The sequence below is a fragment of the Clarias gariepinus genome, chromosome 11 (genome assembly GCF_024256425.1).
Source record: "Clarias gariepinus isolate MV-2021 ecotype Netherlands chromosome 11, CGAR_prim_01v2, whole genome shotgun sequence".
In the NCBI taxonomy this organism is placed as follows: Eukaryota; Metazoa; Chordata; class Actinopteri; order Siluriformes; family Clariidae; genus Clarias; species Clarias gariepinus.
In genome coordinates this window covers 14,895,189-14,912,667 of record NC_071110.1, presented here as the reverse complement: position 1 = coordinate 14,912,667, position 17,479 = coordinate 14,895,189, and the positions used below count along the sequence as shown (strand labels likewise).

The following is a 17,479-nucleotide window of genomic DNA, read 5'->3' as shown; positions in this document are numbered from 1 at the left end:
ACAACCTGAGGAAGATACTTGAAATAGATCAGACAATAGACACTAAATCAATTCAAAGCTAAAAATAGAAGCAGACAAACAGACCAAGTATAATTCACAACTCTAGTATTAACTACCAAAAGCTAAATGTTTATATGTGTAGGTATAAACATAATTGGTGAAATGGTTATTCTTACATTACCAGCTGGGATCTAAAAAAAAAAAAAAAGATGTCTTATAATATCAACCCAAAAAGATGATGTCTGCAGTGTGATAGATATTCATTAGAAGCAACACTTACACCCACAGAATCAGCAGTTACAGCTTTAACTACAGCATACTGATACCAGGGCACACCCACAAAGTACAGTGCCATGCCAAATGTTTATAATTTAATTTAAAGTCAGCTTAAAATTGAAATCAGAATGTGTGTCTCTGATGTCAGTTAAACACCAACTGACTTTTTACATTTTCTGAAAAATTTGCAGCTCAATTTGCTATTAGGAAGACAATATGCACATCCCTGTAACAAGACTTTAATAATGAACATTGATGATGATGGCCCAAAAATATTTATTGGATTAAGATTTAAATATAGCAAAGAACCATCTACTGAATTAATCAAAAAATAAAAATAAATTATAAATTTAAAAACGCACAAATGTGTTATTATTGAAAAGATTAAGAATGCTTGCATAGTTTACCGTTCACTGGTGCAGCCACTGCACTCTTGTGCTCGTGTGTCATATCCAACCACCAAACCTCTGCTCCTCAGATCAGGGAAACATTTAGCCAAGTATACATACATCCCCTATAATGAAATTGCAAGGATGGTATATAGCATGAGACATAGTTTTACAGAAAACAAACACTCAAGCTAAAAACAAGCAAGATTCTCCACATTTTGAAAATCAATTCCACTGTTAAGCATGTTAAACACACAAGAGTGATCCCTCCACTTTAGTAAAGCATACAAAAAAAAGAATGTCCATGAAAAAAGTCTTTAAAAAAATGGTGAGTATTAATTAGAAGGCATCAAACACAGAGAAGCGTTCTGTACAAAAGTACAGAAATCAATGCAGACAATTTAGGCAATGTAAATAAACAAAAAAATAAATAAATAAATGTATTTTACTTTCTATGGATGTGCTTTAAAAGTATATTAAATTTTAATAATGTGTAGCATATGTTCTTCTAAATAGTCCTATAATGATGCAAACATTTAGCCAGGTACATAAATATTTGAACACTGACAAATTTATTGTTATAGATAAAATGTATGATCCTGACTTTCAGCTGTTATTTGAGGATAAGTATATAATTATGTGAAATATTTCAAAATTTCAGCCTTTATTATATTTGTTATAGTGACAAAAACTATTTGGACAAATGTAATACCTGAATTAAATGTAACTTTTAAAACCTGGCCGCTTGTTTTTAAATTGAGGTCAGGTGACTAATTTGGCCATTCCAACATTTTGTATAAAAAGTAAAGTGCTGTCTAATGAATTTTAAAGCATTAGCTTGAATCTGAACAGAATGTAGCTCGTGGTATGCGTCGGATCATGAGGCATTTTGGCAACCTGCAGGTCTGTGCCTACAGCTGAATTATAGCCAGGCCAGTAGCCAAACAATTGCAAGAACAATCTAAAAAGTACTATTTGCCATGTCTGCTGATGATGTGTTGAACATAACTCAAGCAACAGTTTCAAAATGCGAACTGCAATTTTACGTAAAAAAACACAAACAAACTGATACGCACAATGGAATGTCCTTATATAGTTAAAGTATAAGGATTATTGCAATTATCTTAGAATCAAATTAGCGGACCAAAAGAAACTTTTGTATTAAATTCAATATACTATAACGTTATTTAATTTAACTTAAACCTGTGTTGACTGGATAATAGTGAGATCGTTGACACGGGAAAATCCGGCTCCCATAGCTGCTCTTAGTCCAGCTGTTCCAAATGTCATTCGTGAGCACAGCCTCCTCCTGAGTTCCTCCACACGGGTTTCCTGAACCAGCCTTTTAATCTGTGCCTGTGTTGCTGCATTCTAACAAAAATCAGATCAGTAAATCATTAAACCTATTACCTTTTAAGCTGGTAAACGTATGCACTTCTTAAGTTATACTCTGAGCATTTGAAAAGGTTTTTCATTTACTATTGTTTATTAAATGGCTCCATGGTCGGCTTTTTGCAGAAGGTTGGTAACGCTGAAACTATGCACAGACAATACAATTAAAAAGTCACAACAAAGGTGAGGTCACCTAACATTTACTAAATGCAAACTTCCAATGCAGATTATCAATACTATTATTAATAATATAAAAAAAAAAAAAAAAAAAAAAAACATCACCCAGTGAAAACCCTTCTAAAAGTCTTTTTTTTGGGACTGTTCTCTGCATAAAATCATACTATAAACATACCACATTATGCTTCTAAATACAACACACTGTATTCATTGTATTTAAAACTTTGAATTGAGTGACTTGGCTAGAAAAAGATGCATCTACTTCCACAATTTAAAGTGTTACACTGCTTATCTTACCAGGGGTCTGCATGCCATTTAATCATTTATTAATGTGCCATTTCATAAATCGTGTTATGGTTGCTTATACAGTACTAAACAATTTAGGCAATAACTTTTACACAACTACAGAGTGTAGGGCTCATGCCAATTAATGCCTACATCAACGGCTAACTGTTAAAACTAACTTCCTGTTTTTGTATAGTTGCCGCAAAAGTTTTGCGTTTGTATCAGCGTTCTAATTATATTGCTTTTTATACAATAATAATATTAATAGCAACAAGTTTTTACATCTTCATAATATTTGACTACGCCTTTTTTCCCCGTTTTTTCAGTGTGTGGAGTGCAGGATGTTTAGACATTCTTCCTCCGTCTTTAGTGGTAATTTTGTGGTAGGTGTGTATTAGTGAGCACTCTGACGAAGAAGATATCAGCTTTAGAGGAGCGCATCCAGACTTTAGAGAGCGCGAGAGCAGCGTTACTCCCATAGCGGACAGTCTGGGTGCCACTGGCAGAAATGTCCGATGACGTAATATGCTCTGGTCCCATCCCAATAAGACGTGGCGATATAGCTTACAGCAGGTTATGGTCGCTGAACCGCTGGATGTCCAAGTGGTGCTCCCAAAATAATGTGGGCTTCATAGACAACTGGAAGACCTTTGAGGGCAAAACTGGCCTGTTAGGGCGGGACGGTGTTCATCCCACTCGGGGAGGTGCTGCTCTCATTTCCTGTAGTATAGCTCATAGTCTTAGAGGCCTAGTTAAATCGGTGACAATCCAGAGCCCAGGCCAGGGTGCAGACAGACAGGCTAAACCAACCGTATGCTAGCTGCATAGGGTCGTCACTCAGGGTTCACTATATTGAGACTGTGTCTGTTCCCCGAGTAAAGAAAAAATGTAAAAAGACACAGAGAGTCTGTTTTAGTAATTTAATTAACATAGATACCACAAACTCGGATCACACTGAATGTGCAGCCGGCACCTCTGATCTGAAGCTAGGACTGTTAAATATTAGATCTCTCGCATCTAAAGCAGTTATAGTTAATTAAATTATCCCGGATCAAAAATTTGATATACTCTGTTTAACAGAAACCTGGATTAAACAGGACTAGTTAAACGTAAATGGCGTCAAACTAAATTGTTAGTATTTCAAATAGCGTGGAAGGAGAGCATCCTGAACTATAGAAAAGCTCTTAGTGTAGCTAGATCAACGTATTTCTCCACTCTTATAGAAAATAACAAAAATAATTCTAGATTTTTATTTAATACTGTAGCCAAATTAACCAGAAATAAGACCACTGCAGAAATCTCCACAACAGCATCATATGTAATAGTGAGGACTTCATGAACTTTTTTAATGATAAACTTGTTAAATATTAGGTATAAAATTAAGGCTTTGAAACCAAACAATGTAAGTTATGCAGATGTTAAACTAGCCATGTCAGATCGGAACCTAAAATACTTTACTTGAAGAGAATGAACTAATTTCACTCATCTCTTCTGCAAATTCATCAACCTGTATATTAGATCCTGTACCGACACATTTTCTTAAACAAATAGTACCAGCAATAACAGAACCCCTGTTGAGAATAATTATTTCTTCACTCAGCATTGAGTATGTTGCAAAATCTTTTAAATTAGCAGTTATTAAACCAATTATTAAAGGGGTCATACGGGCCTACATGCACTTTTTCAAGCTGTTTGGACTGAAATGTTTGTTAGAAGAGTGTTTACACAACCACTCTACAATGATAAAGAGCCGCCCAGTGATTTTCTTTTCATTCATTAAAATAACATGCCCCTTCTGAAATCAGGCCAATCTCAAATGCCTGGCAATGTGACGCCACACCAAAAGAGGCCGCTCCTACTATAGTTGATTGACACCGGTGTTTTAGCAAAGACCCGCCCCGAGTGAGAAGAAGCTGTCGGCCATTGTTTTTCGCCGCTGGAGCAAAATGTCGCCTAAGTGAGTGTGGTGTACAGTTGTTGGGTGTAATAGCGAACACAGCAGTCGTCATTCACTACCGACTTTTGAGGCGCTGAGGACGCAGTGCCTGAATTTTGTTCTTAAAGCTAACGTCCCCGCCGATCTACCTAAATGCGTTCATGTTTGCGCTAATCATTTTTCACCAGACTGCTTTATAAACGCGGGTCAATATAAAGCAGGTTTTGCTAGGAAGCAGCTCCCAAAAAATGGATCTGTACTAACTTCGTGTTCCTGCTTCATCTTCACCAAGCTTGGTGAGTGTAATTTCTTTTTCTATGAATCTTTGCAGATCGCCTTTTCAAATAATCACGATGAATGCGGAGTGTAAGTTAACTTACACTCTCATAGGACATGGTTATGTAGTCTTCATGTACATCAGTCTCTATATAATTCCTAATCACACGTTTATAATAATAACAATGCATTAAGGTGATTGTCTAGTTGAAAACTGCGTACGTAGTCGTAAAACTATATTATGCTTACCTTTGTAACGTTAGATGGTTTATAACAGTGTCTGTCAAAGATTAAGAAGTCATGCAAACACATCAGTAAACACATCGCGTTTGTATCTCTCTCAGTAAGCTTCTCCGCTTTTGTTGTTGTTGCTCGCGGCAGCGCAACAGCCCGTTAATTCATGCCCATGCAGTGATGAGAAAGACAAATCGCGTCGATGCATGTCCATTCTTTTCATTTCTGCGTTGTCAGGTGATATTACAAACTTCCGGGTGGGTTCCGTACTTAAATTAAACCAAAAACTACTTAAGAAAACAGGCTCAGGCTCTATATTCCAGCGTTTTTCAGTTTGGACTGCATTACCCACAAAGCATTGCCCGCACTGCGTTGTGGGCAATGCTTTGTGGGTAATGCAGTCCAAAGCATTGCCTGCACTGGACTGCACTCCCGTGGCTATACCCCACGTGCGTTGTGCAGAACTGGGGGGCGGGCTCAGCAGAGATCATAAGCATTTAAAGGACCATGCACTGAAACAGGTTGCTGAAAACAGAGCTAGTTTTTACCAGGTAAAAGTGGTGTTTTTTTACACAACCATTGAGAATTTTTAATTAAAGTATATTACAAACTTTTCATTAGGACCCTAAAGAATCATTAACATTTAATGAAAAATGGGATGTGTGGGACCTTTAAGAAACCTGACCGTGATCCCTGTCAGCTGTCCAATTACAGGCCAATATCAAACCTCGCCTTTATCTCTAAGATTCTGGAAAAGATAGTAGCAGAGCAGCTATGCTCATATCTACATAGGTTTACATTCAAGATGGCGCCGGTGAGGTCGGCTGCCGTCACGACTGCTCCGACTACCTTTTCTCTGTTTTTGTTTTTTAAGTTAGTTATCAGTGTTTTAAAATCGGCAAACTTACCACCATGGAGTACATTAGTTATGATAGAGACACTCTTGTTTCTATTGGTATACAATGTACTCACAATTCAACGTTTTTAACTCCGGATCGGACGAGTGAGATCCTGAGGGAAAACAAAGGACGCAACGCGAAGCGGCGGCCCCGAGGGAAACAAGCCGGCGTCAGGAACAGGCTGAGAGCCCGTGCACACCGCACACCTCTGCCTAGCATCCTGCTCGCCAACGTCCAGTCACTGGAAAACAAGCTCGTTGACCTCAGGGCCAGGGTAAAGTTCCAGAGAGACATACGGGACTGCAATCTCCTCTGCTTCACCGAGACATGGCTGAACCCAGCGGTGCCGGACCACGCCATCCAGCCGGCCGAGTTCTTCTCAGTTCACCGCATGGACAGGACACGGGACTCGGGGAAGTCAAGGGGAGGCGGTGTGTGTTTAATGGTGAACAGCAGCTGGTGCAACAGCGCGAGCATTGTTCCTCTCACATGCTCCTGCACACCAAATCTGGAACTACTGTCTATCATGTGTCGCCCTTTTTATCTACCTCGGGAGTTTACATCGGTCATAATCAGTGCTGTTTATATTCCACCACAAGCGGACACTGCCTTATGCGAGCTGCATGAGGCACTCACACAGCATCAAACACAACACCGGGACGCTGCGCTTATTGTGGCGGGGGACTTTAATAGTGCCAACCTCAAACGCGCAGCACCAAACTTTTATCAGCACATCACCTGCCCCACCAGGGGCGAAAGGACACTGGACCACTGCTATACAACGGTCAAGGACGGCTACCAGGCACAATCTCGCCCTCCGTTTTAGTAAATTCGACCACGCCGCCATCTTCCTCATGCCAAAATACAAACTAAGGCTGAAACAGGAAGTTCCGGTTCAGAGGGAGGTCGCGGGCTGGACGGCCGCAGACTGGGACATGTTCCGAAACAGCTCCGATGATGACGTCAGCGTGTTTACGGAAGCGGTTGTGGAATTCATTGGAAAATTAGTGGACGATACCGTGGAAAAAAAGACTATCATAACGTTTCCCAACCAGAAGCCGTGGGTGGATAAAACCATCCGCGATGCTCTGAGATCTCGCACCGCTGCCTACAACACGGGACTGCGTCGGGGGACATGGAACTGTACAAGGCTGCGTCATATAACGTCCGGAAGGCGGTAAAAAAGGCGAAGCAGCGCTACGGGAGAAAACTAGAGTCACAGCTCCAACAGAGTGACTCTAGGAGCCTGTGGCAGGGATTAGGGACAATTACGGACTATAAAACACCAACAACCGGTATGATGAACGCGGACGTGACTCCGGCAGACGAGCTGAACACTTTCTATGCTCGCTTCAAGGCTGCAGCTAAAGACGCTAGCAATGCTAATGCTAGCAGCGCTAACGGTGCAGACAGGAAGACACTGCCAGCACCGGAAACGCGTTCATCATCACCGAGCATGACATGAGGAGAGCCTTCAAGAGAGTGAACACTTGGAAAGCAGCAGGACCAGACGGCATCTCAGGCCGTATCCTCAGAGCCTGCACAGACCAGCTAGCACCTGTGTTCACAGAGATCTTCAACATCACTTCATCTCAGTCGGTGATCCCCACATGCTTCAAAGAGTCCATCATTGTTCCTGTTTCGAAGAAACCTCATCCTGCTTCTCTCAATGACTATTGCCCTGTAGCCCTCACCTTAGTAGTGATGAAGTGCTTTGAACGCCTGGTCAGAGACTTCATCATTTCTTTACTACCGGACACACTCGACCCACTACAGTTTGCATACCGCCAGAACCATTCCACAGATGATGCAATCTCTCATCTCCTCCACACATCACTTACTCACCTGGACACTAGGAAAGGGAATTATGTTAAAATGCTCTTCATTGACTACAGCTCTGCCCTTAATACCATAATTCCCTCCACACTCACCACCAAGCTGGAACACCTGGGACTCAGCTTATCCATGTGTCAGTGAATCTCCAATTTTCTGACTGGCAGACCACAGGCAGTAAGGATGGGCGGACATGTCTCAGCCTCACTCACTCTCAGCACTGGAGCCCCCCAGGGTTGTGTTCTGAGCCCCCTGCTGTACTCTTTGTACACCCACGACTGCGTGGCCACTACCAACTCCACCGCCATCATCAAGTTTGCTGACGACACTGTCGTGGTGGGCCTGATCACCAACAATGATGAGTCTGCCTACCTAGAGGAGATTGTAAATCTGGAGAACTGGTGCCAGAGGAACAATCTCCTCCTGAACATCAGCAAGGACAGACGAGCTCTACAGAGGGTGGTGCGATCAGCTGAGCGCATCATCCGCACCGAGCTCCCTGACCCGCACTTGATCTACAGCAAGCGGTGCTGGACCAAGGCCAGGAAGATTGTGAAGGACCTCAGCCATCCCAACAATGGACTGTTTTCTCTGTTGCGGTCTGGGAAGCGATTCCGCTCCCTGAAGGCCAACAAAGAGAGACTGAGGAGGAGCTTCTTCCCGCAAGCGATAAGGTCTCTCAATCACATCACACCACACCGGAGTAATGTCTTTTAAATACTGACACTGACTGGACAATCATGGACACATTCATCCAATACATATTTACATATCTGATGCCACTGCACATGTCTCGGTTAACTGGTAGAGGAGAAGGCGTCGCAGTTACTTACAACGATAATCTGGCTATCGTAAAAAAACACAGATTTAAATTTAATGCATTTGAAATTCTCTATAGTAACATTTCCTTTCAAACCTTGTCGTTTCCGTAGACAAAGCGTTAATTGCTGGAGATTTTAATATTCATTTTGAGAATCCAGAAGACCCTCTGAGAACAGCATTTATGTCCATACTGGACTCAGTAGGAGTAAATCAGTGTGTAGTAGAACCCACTCATAAAGCAGGTCACACTTTGGACTTAATATTATCTTTCGGATAAAGTATAAGAAACATAATTACAATTCCACAGTCTGAAGTTATATCAGATCACTGTCTTGTCTCGATTAAAGTGTCTCATAGTAATAATGTACGCACAGCACCGCGCTACCGCCTTAAACATACATTCACATCAAATACCACACAGAGCTTTATCGATAATCTTCCAGAGTTATCAACTTTGATTGGATCGCCATTTGATTCCACAGAACTCGATCAAGCGACTGCATATCTAGAGTCAACACTTCGTCATAGCTTAGATATTGTAGCTCCAGTTAAATGAAAAATGATTAGAGATAAGAAACTTGCTCCTTGGTATAACGATCACACACGCACTCTAAAACAAACCGCTCGGAAATTAGAACGCAAATGGCGTCAAACTAAATTGTTAGTTTTCCAAATAGCATGGAAGGAGAGCATCCTGAACTATAGAAGAGCTCTCAGTGCTGCTAGGTCAATGTATCTCTCCACTCTTATAGAAAATAACAAAAATAATCCTAGATTTTTATTTAATACCATAGCTAAATTAACTAAAAACAAGACCACTGCAGAAATCTCCACAACAACAACATACAGTAGTGAGGATTTCATGAACTTTCTCAATAACAAAATCATAAATATTAGGCAAAAAATTTAGGCTTTAAAACCAGACAACTTAAGTGATACAGATGACAAATTAATCACATCACATCAGAACCTAGAATACTTTACTCCCCTTGAAGCGAGTGAACTAATTTCACTCATCTCCTCTTCAAAATCGTCAACCTGTGAATTAGATCCTATACCGACACATTTTTTCAAGCTGATAGTTCCAGCAATAACAGAACCCCTGTTAAAAGTAATTAACTGTTCACTCAGCAGTGGGTATGTTCCTAAATCCCTTAAATTAGCAGTTATTAAACCACTAATCAAAAAACCTGACCTTGACCCCTGTCAGCTTTCCAATTACAGGCCGATATCAAACCTCCCGTTTATCTCTAAAATTCTGGAAAAGGTAGTATCACAACAGCTATGTTCATATCTACATAGGAATAGCATACATGAACTGTATCAGTCAGGATTTAGGCCTCATCACAGCACAGAGACAGCACTCGTTAAAGTAGTAAATGACCTCCTAGTGGCCTCTGATCAGGGTTGTGTCACTATACTTGTGTTACTCGACCTCAGTGCAGCTTTTGACACTATTGATCATGGTATTCTCCTTCACAGATTAAGGGAACGGCCCTCTTATGACTCAGATCCTGTTTGACTGATCGTTATCAGTTTGTAGATTTAGATGGTGACCATTCCTCATGTTCTCAAGTTGAGTTTGGTGTTCCACAGGGTTCTGTTTTAGGCCCACTGCTTTTTTCCCTTTACATGCTTCCTCTAGGTAACATAATTCATAAACATGGTATTAGTTTTCATTGTTATGCTGATGACACACAAGTATACGTTTCAGCAAAACCAGATGAGAAAAACCAGCTTACTAAAGTTGAGCAATGTGTGCAAGACATAAGAGGTTGGATGTTAATTAATTTTCTTTCTGCTTAATCCTGATAAAACAGAAGTTCTAGTCATAGGACCACAAGCAGCTAGAAGTAAGCTTTCTGATCACACTGTGATTTTAAATGGCCTTTCTGTTCCATCAAGTGCAACAGTAAAAGACCACGGTGTGATTATAGATTCAAGCCTTCATTTGAAGCACATGTAGCTAATACTACCAGGATAGCATTCTTTCACCTCAGAAATATTGCCAAGATAAGAAATATATTGTCACTAAACGATGCAGATAAACTAGTTCATGCTTTTATCACATCTATGTTGGATTATTGTAACGCCTTACTGTCTGGTTGTTCAACTAGGTGCTTAAACAAGCTTCAATTAGTCCAGAATGCAGCAGCGAGAGTCCTCACTCGAACCAGAAGATCACATCACCCCTATCTTATCTACATTGCATTGGCTTCCTGTGAAATTTCGCATCGATTTTAAAATACTACTCTTGACGTATAAAGCATTAAATGGTCTCGCGCCGCAGTATCCGAGTGAACTGCTAGTGTCTTACAATCCGCCACGCCTACTTCGATCAAAAGATGCAGGCTGCTTGTCAGTACCACGTATTATTAAAACTACAGCAGGGGGCAGAGCTTTTTCTTACAAAGCCCCAAAGTTATGGAATAGTCTTCCAAATAGTGTTCGGGACTCAGACACAGTCTCAGTGTTTAAGTCCAGGCTAAAAATCTATTTATTTAGCCAAGCATTTTTATAAATAGATTAGCCTTAGGTAAAGGAGCAGATCTGGGGGACTCATGGACGTAGAGTATTAGGTGAACTGGTATGTTTGGATGCTGTCTTCCCCACTCTCATTGATCACTCAGGTTTGTTGACGGTGAGGTGATTGGTTACCTTACATCTCTGGAAGCCCTCATGTTTGTGTTTCTTCTGGCTCTCCCTTTTTAGTTATGCTGTCATAGTTAGTCCTGCCGGAGTCTCTGCTTGCACTCTGCACTAAATATACATTCACTTTTTACATTGTTCGACTATGACCATACCTAACTGTTATTTCTCCATCTCTTTGCTCTCTCCTTTTCTGCTCTCTCCTCTCTCTCCCTCTATCCTTTTTCCTCTACCTATCTCTCTGTCTAGCTATACGTGTCGCTCCTGAGCTGCCAGTGATCCAGACCCCCTCTGCCCGCTGGACCTCTCTAACTCATCCTGGAGTCCTGCTTCTGGTTGCAGATCTCATCACATGGATGCCCCCGTGTGGTCTGCCTGGAATGCGTGTGGTGACTGGGGTTGGTTCCACTTTTCCATGAAGGTGGTCCTGTCCTCGACTGATGCAGACAGCTGTTCTCTGAGGACCTGTGACTTCAGTCGCTCAATAGTTCAGGACTGGAATTTTTCAGTCTACCTGAGCCTCCAGGAACAAACTGGACTTTAATCTTACACATCTCCTCTTATACTGAACTTCCAGTCTCGCATATTATTATGCACATCAATCCCTGCTATCTGTTTCACCCAGATGAGGATGGGTTCCCTGTTGAGTCTGGTTCCTCTCAAGGTTTCTTGCTATGACCATCTCAGGGAGTTTTTCCTTGCCACTGTCGCCGTCGTCCTAGGCTTGCTCATCAGGGACAATCATATAATTTTGATTCATACACATTCACATTTCATACAAACTTAATTCTTTTGATTGTGTAAAGCTGCTTTGTGATGATGTAAATCGTTAAAAGCGCTATACAAATAAAATTTAATTGAATGTCACTTTATACAATACATGTTTACCTGCCATTGCACATGACACTTTGCCACTCTGACACTTTAAGACATTTTAATGCCACTTTAAAACATTTGAAAATTTTTATATATATGTTTCCCCCCCATATTCCTATATTCTATATTTTGTGATATTTTTACATGCCCTTATTTGTACAGTTTGTTTATTTTACTAGTTACATTTATTTTCCTTTGTATTTTATTTCTTTTATTAATATTTATTCCTTATATATAGTTTTTTATTTTCTTTTTAAGGTCACCGGCAGTCGTATAAGCATTTCACTGCATATCGTACTGTTTGACACCATTGATCATAGTATTCTTCTTCACAGATTAGAAAATGTAGTAGGAATTAAGGGTACAGCCCTCTCGGTGTGATTATAGACTCCAGCCTTTCATTTAAAGCTCATGTAGATAATATTACCAGGATATCATTCTTTCACCTCAAAAATATTGCCAAAATAAGAAATATATTGTCGCTTAACAAGGCAGAAAAACTAGTTCATGCTTTTATCACCTCTAGGTTGGACTATTGTAATGCTCTACTGCCTGGTTGTTCAACTAGGTGCATAAACAAGCTTTAGCTAGTCCAGAATGCAGCAGCGAGAGTCCTCACTAGAACCAGAAGATACGAGCACATCACACCTATCTTTACTTCATTGGCTCCCTGTGAAATTTCGCATTGATTTTAAAATACTACTTTCGACACATAAAGCATTAAATGGTCTCGCACCACAGTATCTCAGTAAACTGCTAGTGTCTTACGATCCACCACGCCTACTTCAATCAAAGGATGCTTATCAGTACCGCGTTTTATGAAAACTGCAGCTGGGGGCAGAGCTTTTTCTTACGAAGCCCCAAAATTATGGAATAGTCTTCCAAATAGTGTTTGGGACTCAGACACAGTCTCAGTGTTTAAGTCCAGGCTAAAAACCTATTTATTTAATCAAGCATTTTTACAAATAGATTTGCCTTAGGTAAAGGAGCAGATCTGGAGGACTCATGGTCATAGAGTATTATGGTGAACTGGTATTTTTAGATGCTGTCCTCCCCACTCTCATTGATCACTCACGTTTGTTGACGGCGAGGTGATTGGTTGCTTTACATCTCAGGGAGCCCTCATGTCTGTGTTTCCTTCTGGCTCTCCCTTTTAGTTATGCTGTCATAGTTAGTCCTGCCGGAGTCTCTGCTTGCAGTCTACAGTAAATATACACTTACCTTAAGGATTATTAGGAACACCTGTTCAATTTCTCATTAATGCAATTATTTAATCAACCAATCACATGGCAGTTGCTTCAATGCATTTAGGGGTGTGGTCAGGTTAAGAATGTGAGAATGGGGAAAAAAAGATGATTTAAGCAATTTTGAGCGTGGCATGGTTGTTGGTGCCAGACAGGCCAGTCTGAGTATTTCACAATCTGCTCAGTTACTGAGATTTTCACGCACAACCATTTCTAGGGTTTACAAAGAATGAAGTGAAAAGGGAAAAACATCCAGTATGCGGCAGTCCTGTGGGCGAAAATGCCTTGTTGATGCTAGAGGTCAGAGGAGAATGGGCCGACTGATTCAAGCTGATAGAAGAGCAACTTTGACTGAAATAACCACTCGTTACAACCGAGGTATGCAGAAAAGCATTTGTGAAGCCACAACACGCACAACCTTGAGGCGCATGGGCTACAACAGCAAAAGACCCCACCGGGTACCACTCATCTCCACTACAAATAGGAAAAAGAGGCTACAATTTGCACGAGCTCACCAAAATTGGACAGTTGAAGACTGGAAAAATGTTGCCTGGTCTGATGAGTCTCGATTCTGGTGAGACCAGAGGCTGGTGGTGGTGGTTTTCTTGGCACACTTTAGGCCCCTTAGTGCCAATTGGGCATCGTTTAAATGCCACAGGCTACCTGAGCATTGTTTCTGACCATGTCCATCCCTTTATGACCACCATGTACCCATCCTCTGATGGCTACTTCCAGGAGGATATTGCACCATATCACAAAGCTCGAATCATTTCCAATTGGTTTCTTGAACATGACAATGAGTTCACTGTACTAAAATGGCCCCCACAGTCACTAGATCTCAACCCAATAGAGCATCTTTGGGATGTGGTGGAACGGGAGCTTCGTGACCTGGATGTGCATCCCACAAATCTCCATCAACTGCAAGATGCTATCCTATCAATATGGGTCAATATTTCTAAAGAATGCTTTCAGCACCTTGTTAAATCAATGCCATTTAAAATTAAGGCAGTTCTGAAAACGAAAGGGGGTCAAACACCGTATTATTATGCTGTTCCTAATAATCCTTTAAGTGAGGGTACATTTACATTATACATTATATGACTGTGACCAGATCTAACTGTTATCTCTTCTCTTTTGCTCTCTCTCCTGCTTTCTCTTCCCTCTCTCCGTCGAGCTACACATGTAATTTCTGAGCTGCCAGTGATCCAGACTCCCTCTGCCCTCTGGACCTGTCTGACCCATCCTGGTGCCCCGCTTCTGGTTGGAGATCTTGTCACATGGATGCCCCATGTGTCTCTTTGGGATGTGCTTGTGTCTGGGGATGCTTCTCTCTACCTAGAAGACGGTTCTGGCCTCAAATGGTGTTGGCAGCTGTTTCTCTGAGGATTTGACCAATCGATAGTTCAGGACTGGAACTTCATACACGTCTACCCAAGTTTTCAATAACTAACTGGACTCCATATTAACATCAATTAACATCAACTGTTATGCTGAACTGCCTGCCAACTAACACAGTATGAATGCAGATCAATTCCTACTACCATCTCAGGGAGTTTTTATCTGACTATTTTGATTCATACACATTCAAATTTCATACAAACATAAATAATTCTTTTGCTTGTGTAAAGCTGCTTTGGGACAATGCCAATTGTTAAAAGCGCTATACAAATAAAATTTAATTTAAATTGAATTAAAAAAAAAACTAAACAATAAATTTTAAATGAGAATAAACACATTTAAGAATATTATCAATTAGTTTAAACTATTTAACTGGCTGCATAATATTAAAATAAACAAAAATAAGTATTAAATATAAAAAAAATAAGTGATCTGCTTTAATTGCAATCTTCTTGTCTTAAACTCAACTATGCCAGATGTTCAAAAGATTTAGGAAAATCCTTAGCTACAGAAAAATGGTAGTATAAATATTATATAATTTTAAATCTGCTCTTTAAAAAAATACTTCAAAGGACTCAGCAACAAGGTAAAAAAAAATGTTTTTAATTAAAAAGTGATACAATTTAAATAGTTTGAATTTACAGTTATTAAACAAGATACATTTTAATAGAGTTTCCATTATTATTGTTATTATTTTATTGGCATAATACACATGAATTCACCCTTTTTGTCTCTGCTACTTAGGAAATTAAAGATTTAGAAAGATCGAATAAACTCAGATGCTAGTGCAGTCAGTTCATTAATGTATTATGAGCATGCAATTTGTTGACTTGCTGTTTTCTCAAGAAGACCTTATGCAATTGCTTAGAGTTCATACTACAGTATAGTGAAACTTTTTGAACTCTAGTGGTGCTGCTGCAATTGCATGTTCCAGCAGCAGAATTTAGACTGCAGACTACTTGAAATGTCTGTCTCATAGTTTACATACATATACTAGCACATTTTATTTCATTTGAATTTTGCAAATAGGTGGACATTCAGAGGGGAGACTTCATATTTCAGTGATCAGCTGCCACGTTCACATTAATTTACAGTATTTTTTTTTTAAACGAAGCACAAAAGAAAGAATGATCATGCATTTCAGCCTTCAGAATTCTTAAGCACAGTTTTTACTACAGTAAGCCAAATTCCAGTATATAAACAGAAAGACAACTAATGAGAAAGAACATTAATAGAAAGTGTCAAGTATCATATTCTAAACTGGTAAGTCTGCCCTTTAGTATCTCTACATGAACTCTCTGTGTGATGTAATTGAGCTGAATTTTAATTCAATAAAATATTTTGAAGACGAAGCTGATTTGATTATATTGCAACTTTGTAAAATAAATAAATAAATAAATAAATGTACTACGAGCCTTAGTCTCATACACATATACATTATACTTTCTTATACAACAGGAGTAATACTGTAGACTGCACAGTTTAACAGTTTTGAGTACTACATACTACATTTTGGTAGCTTTACATTTTTATTCTTATTTTGATGATTTGTGTGGTTTCTAAAGAATTCTACATTCACTTACACTACACAGGCATTGTGTAAACTGTTTACTAACTCCAATGTGAAAATAAATCCAAATATTTTTGAAGTTTTGCTTTAAAGGGACTAAGTAGACCACAACATTTTTACTATCACCCACATCACATGTCGTCATATAAAATGTATTTAAATTAATTTAAACTAATATAATAGAAGTGATCACGAACCTTATCCCAGCAGATCCACTGATTTACCAGTTTGTCTAAAGTGGCATCTCCAGTGCTCAAAAGACCATTGGCGTTAGCGTCGACATCTTTATTTGACCACATGCTGACAAAAAAAAAACACAATTAAATACCGAAACATAGTCTCCCTAATCTCCCATACGTTAGACTGGATGTTATTATATCATGTATAAGTGTTATGTTTTATAATTAATCAGGTATAAACATTCTGACGGTGATTATCTAACAAGCTTGAAAACGTTAGCAGGATTACCGACCCGGCAGCTAGCAGCGCGAGATTCTCGTGAAATATCGCGAGACGATTTGACTAGAAGGCTTCAGTCCTGTTACGCTCGATCGGTCTATCCCTAGGGAGGGTCAGGTGTCAAAGGGTGTTCGGTAGGAAATATGTTCCTTACCGAATTGTGTGGCAAAGCTGTTCTGCCTATGCCTGGAAACATACTACCTAATACATTTCCCAGAAAAGTTACATTATTATTATTATTATTATTATTTGTGCCGGCGCACACTTATTACTCTTTCCCCTGGAAATCCATTGCGCAATCGGTTTATTATATTCCTAAGGAAGGAAGGAACAAGGAAGGAGCAGATAAAAATACACATAATGTACAAAAATGTTAACATGGAAACACACAAACTGTTTTATGCACAGATGACATTTCAAGTATATTTACACATATGCAGGCAACTATATATATATATATATATATATTGCATCTTGAAATGTTTTTAGTATACAGTAGGTACTGTATTCTATCTTGATATTCCAAGCTATTTCCTATTAAATTTATAACATTTACTCCACCTGGCTCTGCTGGAACAGGAAAGCAACTATGCTAACAACAGCTTTCAGTTGAGCCAGTGCTAATACTTAATAAGAGGATTGGGGGGAAAATTAGTCCATATACCATTTCTGCAAGGTAATACCAGTTTATAGACTACTTAAGCCTACAGGTGTAATTTAAGCATTATTTTACTGTTGTTAGATAAGGTCAAGGTGGGCATTGG

The 17,479-nt window shown here is 39.7% G+C and overlaps 1 protein-coding gene across 1 annotated transcript in view; it reads right to left on the bottom strand.

Annotated features, from left to right (window-relative positions):
* Positions 1-16,792, bottom strand: part of pgm2l1 (phosphoglucomutase 2-like 1) — a 30,867-nt gene extending 14,075 nt beyond the window's left edge. Inside the window, exons 1-4 of the mRNA XM_053507189.1 lie at positions 16,729-16,792; positions 16,454-16,556; positions 1,869-2,036; positions 684-790 (exon numbers count right to left, since the gene is read on the bottom strand). Of these exons, the coding sequence (XP_053363164.1) occupies positions 684-790; positions 1,869-2,036; positions 16,454-16,555 (377 nt within the window). The 5' untranslated portion in view covers position 16,556; positions 16,729-16,792. The remainder of the gene's footprint in view (positions 1-683; positions 791-1,868; positions 2,037-16,453; positions 16,557-16,728) is intronic.
* Positions 16,793-17,479: the final 687 nt, after the last annotated feature.